This window comes from Gopherus flavomarginatus, chromosome 19 (genome assembly GCF_025201925.1).
Source record: "Gopherus flavomarginatus isolate rGopFla2 chromosome 19, rGopFla2.mat.asm, whole genome shotgun sequence".
Classification (NCBI taxonomy): domain Eukaryota; kingdom Metazoa; phylum Chordata; order Testudines; family Testudinidae; genus Gopherus; species Gopherus flavomarginatus.
In genome coordinates, this window is record NC_066635.1 from 22,555,489 (window position 1) to 22,561,611 (window position 6,123).

A 6,123-nucleotide genomic window follows, 5' to 3' on the forward strand; every position below is an offset into this window, starting at 1 on the left:
CCATAGCGGTTAGAGACGGGCTACAAGGGCCGTGAATCCCGGCGCGCCCGAGCCCCTCGGTGACGGGCATGCTGGGAGTTGTAGTCCGCTGGGACGAGGGCCTCGCTCCCCGCCCGCGAGTAGTTACACTGTGTCGAATCGGCTGCTGCGGAACCACAGGCGGCCGGGGCAGAAGCATCCTCAACTCCGAGTGTGGAATCTACGGCCGGGGAGGCAACGACTGAGTTTACGCGGCCTGTCATGGCGGCGGCCCGCTCCCCGGAGGGGGGCGCGCCCGCCGGCCCCGCGCCTGACGCGGCCGGGCCGGCTCCGCTGCAGTACAGCCTCCTGCTGGAGCACCTGGTGGGGGAGCGGCGGGGGCCCCGCCAGGCCCGGGCCCTGGACCCCGCCGCGCTGGGGGGCATCCCGGCCCCGCCCAAGAGCGAGGAGCAGAAGCTGATCGAGCGGGTCATGGAGAGCTGCGGCTTCAAGGCGGCGCTGGCCTGCGTGGGAGGTGCGGCGCGGCCCGGCCCGGCACCCATCGCCCCCTCCCGCCTCTCGAGCTGCCTGCCCCCGGGGCAGCTGGGCTTCCCCCGCGCTGGCTGCCGGCCCCGGGGCAGGATCGCGGGGGCCCCCTGCCCTGAGCCGGGCTGCGGGGTTACAGGGAGAGGCCTCGGGGCTCCGCGGAGACCGGGGGGAGGTGGAGGGTTATCACATCACCCGTGGAGTGGGGAGCGTGGACAGGGAAGGGTTATTTGCCCATTCACGTAGCACAAGAGCTGGGGGGCGGGGAGCGTCGCCCGCCCAGTGAAAGGAACAGGCTGCTCGTTTGAAACAAACCGAAGGAAATACCTCTTCGCACGAGGCACAGTCACCCTCTGCAACGCGTTGCCGGAGGATGCTGTGAGGGCCAAGACTGTACCAGGGTTCAAAAAAGAACTGGATAAGTTAATGGAGGATAGGTCCATCAATGGCTATTAGCCAAGATGATCAGGATCACAACCCCCATGGTCTCAGTCCCTAAACCTCTGAGTGCCAGAAGCAGGGACTGGGTGACAGGGGATGGATCAGTAATTGCCCGGTTCTGTTCGTTCCCTCTGAAGGATCCAGCACTGGCTGCTGTCAGAAGACAGGATACTGGGCTGGCTGTGCCATTGCCCTAACTCAGTATGGCTGTTTGTATATTCGGGTCAGTTACTTCTCCCTCCCTGAGCCTCAGTTTCCCCCTTTGTACACATGACTCTCCATTACTGGCCGCAGAGGGTAACAGAAGTGGTGCTTGGAGATGCGCTGTGTTATTAATAACAAGGAGTCCGGTGGCACGTTAAAGACTAACAGATTTATTTGGGCATAAGCTTTCGTGGGTAAAAAAAAAAAAAAACTACTTCAGATGCATAATGTGACCGGGGGGGGGGGGGGGGGGAGGAAGAGTCCACTCTCCTGACCACAAACATCTTTTAAAAGTTGTAACGTACCAGGATGCTGGGACGTTTGTTGTGATGGCAGTGCTGCACTGCTACAATCAGTGGGGAAATATTCTGTTCTTACTGTGGTTTTTTGGCTTCTTTAGGTTTTGTTTTGGGAGGAGCATTTGGTGTATTCACAGCAGGCATCGATACCAACGTAGGGTTTGATCCCAAGGATCCCTATCGTACACCAACTGCAAAAGAAGTCCTTAAAGATATGGGGCAACGAGGGATGTCCTATGCCAAAAACTTTGCCATTGTGGGTGCTATGTTCTCCTGTACTGAATGCCTAGTAGAGTCTGTAAGTAGCCATCAGAAATGCTTTCATTCTTTAGAAACCCTTGACATGCGTGCGTTCCTAACTAACTTGCTCTTGAGCTACACTAAAGCAACCTTGGGTGATGGAAAAAAGCTCTAGGAGGAAAATGAAGCACACCTAGCCTGTTAATTTTCAGTGTTTTCCAGACCCTGATTCCTTATTATAACAGAAAAAAGTACAGAACCACCCTCTTCACCATTTTACCACAGAGGAAGAAAGGGAGGGTCACTGCAACCCTGTTAGGGCACACTTGGTAACAAAGATCATTCCAGTTCCAAGGCTGGATAAATATATGGGTAATTTTGGGGACTATATTTTTAAAGATTAGACACCCTTTTTAAAAAATAAATCTCAGTATCAGTTGAACCTATAATTGTTTATGCCTGTAAAATTTTAGAAGCAAAAAGGAGGTTAATTCTGGATCATATCCTGGATCTCATTTTGTAGCTAGAGAGCAAAGTGACCCTGCTTATCTCGCTGCTAAAACTCTTGACTTTCATATTTGCTTAGGAGTAAGGCAACAAGTTTCTTTATTTTAATTGGAATGTGTAATTAACTCATGTAGAAGAATAAGGGTATGTGTACATGGTAATAAAACACTCACAGCTGGTCCTTGTCAGCTGATTTGGGCTTATGGGGCTACTGCATTGTAGACAGTTGGGCTTGGGCTGGAGGCTAGGCTCTGGGACCCTCTCCCCCTTGCAGCATTCCAGAGCCTGGATGTCTGCACTGCAGTTTTATAACCCCGCAGCCCAAACCTTGCAAGCCTGACTCAGCTGATACAGGCCAGCCACTGGCATTTCATTGTGGTGTAGATGTACCCTAAGTGTCTTAGGAAATACTCCCCCTTCCCCCAAGAAGTCTCATACCAAACGTCAATGTTGCATGCTGCTGGAGAGTTAGGGACAAGCATATTCGGCTGTGAGTCAAGGGGAGTGAAGGAGTGTTTTTATTCTCAAACCTAACATTCAGCAGCTATGCTAATAGTTCCATGTGCTCTTTCCTACTGTCACTCCATTGCGTTTCTCCATTCCACAGTATCGTGGAAAATCAGACTGGAAGAACAGTGTTATTAGTGGGTGCATCACTGGAGGCGCCATTGGCTTTAGAGGTTAGTAGCACTTACTTTGAACTGTTGTGTGCTAGCTCTGGCCCTGGCCAAAACTGCCCGCTACATGGATGTACAGCAGTCTTTTCTAGACATCCCAAGTGCAGAACACGTCCACGTAGTATTAATGGGGCATCACCATGGAACTTGTAATGGTTCAAAATGAGTTAAATTAGCTTTAGGTGCTGCATCTGCTTCCCTGCTAATTGGTGGTTATATAATATTTTGCTGTCATCTAAAATGTTTTACTTTCTCCTGTGGTTTGAAAGACCCACACAGACACAGAGGGCTGACTGTATAAAAGATACAGTGAAAAGGACTATACACAAGCATCAGTCAAATGGAAAAATGAAACATTTTTATTCAAAGTTTTCAGAGTAACTTCCAGTGTTAAGATGTAGAATAACCCCTCAAACCGAATATTGCACAAGAAATACCACCAGCGGCTGGCGCCCCAGAGTGAGTCTAGCTAGTAGCCATCAGAATGCGGATTAGTCCAGCACCAGTCACTGCTTATCACCTGGGCTTTTGGCAAGAACCCACCAAATGCTCCCTTGTTCAGAACATGCATGGAAGGGGGAGCTGGGGTTGTGCTGAAGCACGGGGTTGTGGTGCTTTTCAGCACAGTTGGCGTTCTGCCTTCTTTTCCCTTCCTCAAAGGAGTCTTCTCAAAGAGTATTAAGGGAAGCAAACAGCTCTAGAAAGCGCTCCTAATTAAGTCTATTATACTGTGTCTGGCCTGGACCTAATCCCTCTAGAGCTCTTAAAGCAGCTGCTGCCTTTCTGTCCCCATCATACTGTTTAACCACCGTAAGTCACCTGTAGTGCTGAGATCAGAGCCAAGTGAATCCAGCCAGCTGTTGAAACAGCCATTGCATTGGAGATGGCAATATTCATTTGCAGCCCTTCAGAGGCAGAGAAACCATAACAAAGCTCAGTTAGTTCAGCACGCAGGCCCAGCCCTTGTGGTTCCAAATGCAGCGTGGGCCAAATTCCTGGGATGCATGTAAGTCTCCTAATCCAATTATAATTGGAGTGCAAGATTCTCTGCATGGAAAATCTGCAATCCTGGGACCTCTTCAAGGCCAGCAGCATAAGCCAGTAAATGGGAAGAAATGCAGGGCATTCCTAATTCTTTCCCTTCCCTTTTTGCATTGCAGCTGGTTTAAAAGCAGGGACCCTTGGCTGTGGTGGCTTTGCGGCTTTCTCGGCAGTGATTGATTATTACCTACGGTAACAGCACAGTCCTGTGGGGAAGTTTCACTTATGTTCCAGTGCCGCTGGTAAGAGCTGTGGGTTCGCTAGACTTCTTCTTTGCCTTTGGAGCGGTGATCAGAGCAGGATGGTACCTGCTGTTTCCTAAATGACTGATAATCTTTTCACCCCTGGCCCTGGCAGGCTGATCTCATGGCCAGGCGCAGGAGTTGCTGGGAATTGAGCCAGGCTTTTGGACACACTGGTCAATGTCATCATCGGAATGGATAAACGGTCAGTTTCCAAGAACTAAGCCTTCCGGATCCTTTGAGGTCTGACTTCTGGGGAGTGTTTTGCTGGTGTTGAAAGAGGCAAGCTGTCAGGATCTTGATAAATAAATGCAGCGAGCTGGGTTGTCACAGTTTGCTGCAAACGTTTAACAGTAACGGGTTTGCAACTTGCCACTCTGTTGGGTAGAAACAAGACCTTGTGGGGGAAAGAATAACTAATTCTAGGCATTTCTTAATATCCACTGTAGAGTACCTGCCCTCTGTGTAATGCTTTAAAGTACAACTAAATAGGAACCAACTTTCCTTACCATATCTTCAAGAGAACCAAGTGAAAAGGCATTTTACCTAGCGATGTGTGTGGTAACATTTCAACAAAACATCTTAGGAAAAAGCAACTTGTTGACAGAAGTATAATATTATATGGCAGGCCTGGCTAGCTAAGCTACTGCTTCATCTGCCGTTGGCTCAAAAAGTTAGTTCCAAAAGTTGTTTATAGACTAGAAAGCCGTTGCATTAGAACAGTGTCAGGAGCGTCATAGTTACTCAGCAGCTCACACTCCTTTCCCATGATGGAGCTGCACCACTTTCGCATGCTCTGTGTTGCTGGCTATTACTAGACACTGTATTATTGTGCACTAGAGCTACCAGCTGGACTTGAGTATGACTTTAGGCCATATTTCAGACTGATTTCTGATTAAATCTGCAAAGAGTTTCTCTCACACGGAGTTCGGGGACTGCTGCAGTAATGGCTAGTTAGTGGCACACTGCTGGAGGTACACGTTAATAGGCTCTTCCAAAGGGAGACAGATGTTCGTGGCCATGCTGGGAGTGCATGCTAAACAGCTGTAAGCAGTCTGATGCCCTACACCTTCTCAACCGAGCCTGGCTGTGCAGAACTGTGGCTGAAAGTGGTGTTCCACAGGCAAAGGTGCTTAAAACTCTCTCACTGAATGTAGAGGAATGTTAAGCCTGGGACCGCTGCAGGGTGTTATGGGAAGTGAGCGAAGCTGGAGTCAGGGTCAAGTGTTACTACAGCATGCAGCAGGGTGGAGGAGATGGCCGCTTGGGTTAAGTGTGTTTAGCTTTCCAAGGGGGGCTGAAAGGGCTGCTCTTCCATAGCTGCCGGCTTCCTCAATGGACTTGGCTGTAGTGCAGTCATAGTTGACTGTTCATTAGCGCCCATGAACTGGTGCCTTAGGGTGAGTTCTGGCTGCCACATTTCTAAGACAGCTGTTCCCACACCTTAGAACAAACATGGTTAGTTTGGTAGGCTCAAGCCGACATTAACCTGGTTTGCCTTTATGAAAGGCTCAACCACCACTACGCTCTTAAGTGGTCTGTTGCCTGGGCTCCTGACATGGGGGTGGGGGGGTTCCAATTTCCACTGTAGGTCCCCTGCTGAGTCATGGCCACCCATTCACAGGCTGCTGCCAGCCCTGGGGTAATGACAGCCAGTGCTTACATGGGACGGTGAGAGCAGCAGCAGGGTTTTAGCTGTCCGGTGCTTGAGGAGTGTCCCGTTTGGAAAGGGAAACCGTGCTGTGTGTGTCCCCACAATCAGCTGGGGCTGGGGGGGAGCCAGCCCCATGTGACCTGTCAGCTCTCAGGTTTCCAGAGCAGGCTGGCTAGTGCTCTCAGCAGTGGATCAGTGACACAGCATCAGCAGCTGGGCTCTGCAGCATTACTAGTAAGATGGCTCCTTGCTGTAGAGACCTGTCTGCACTTGGCCCTCAGAGAGCCCTGTGATAATAGCAGTAGTTACACGGC

The 6,123-nt window shown here is 50.4% G+C and overlaps 1 protein-coding gene across 2 annotated transcripts; it reads left to right on the forward strand.

Moving 5' to 3' along the window:
• The first annotated feature begins 213 nt into the window (after positions 1-213).
• Positions 214-4,512, forward strand: TIMM22 (translocase of inner mitochondrial membrane 22). 2 transcript variants are annotated; one of them, XM_050929037.1, is made up of 5 exons: positions 214-493; positions 1,550-1,746; positions 2,803-2,875; positions 4,033-4,155; positions 4,271-4,512. In XM_050929037.1, exons 1-4 carry the CDS (start codon positions 241-243, stop codon positions 4,107-4,109), a joined length of 600 nt encoding a protein of 199 aa, XP_050784994.1. In that variant the 5' UTR covers positions 214-240; the 3' UTR covers positions 4,110-4,155; positions 4,271-4,512. The 2 variants fall into 2 exon arrangements, with proteins under 2 accessions (XP_050784994.1, XP_050784993.1); XM_050929036.1 differs by having other exon boundaries at positions 215-493; positions 4,033-4,512.
• The last annotated feature ends 1,611 nt before the right edge of the window (positions 4,513-6,123 follow it).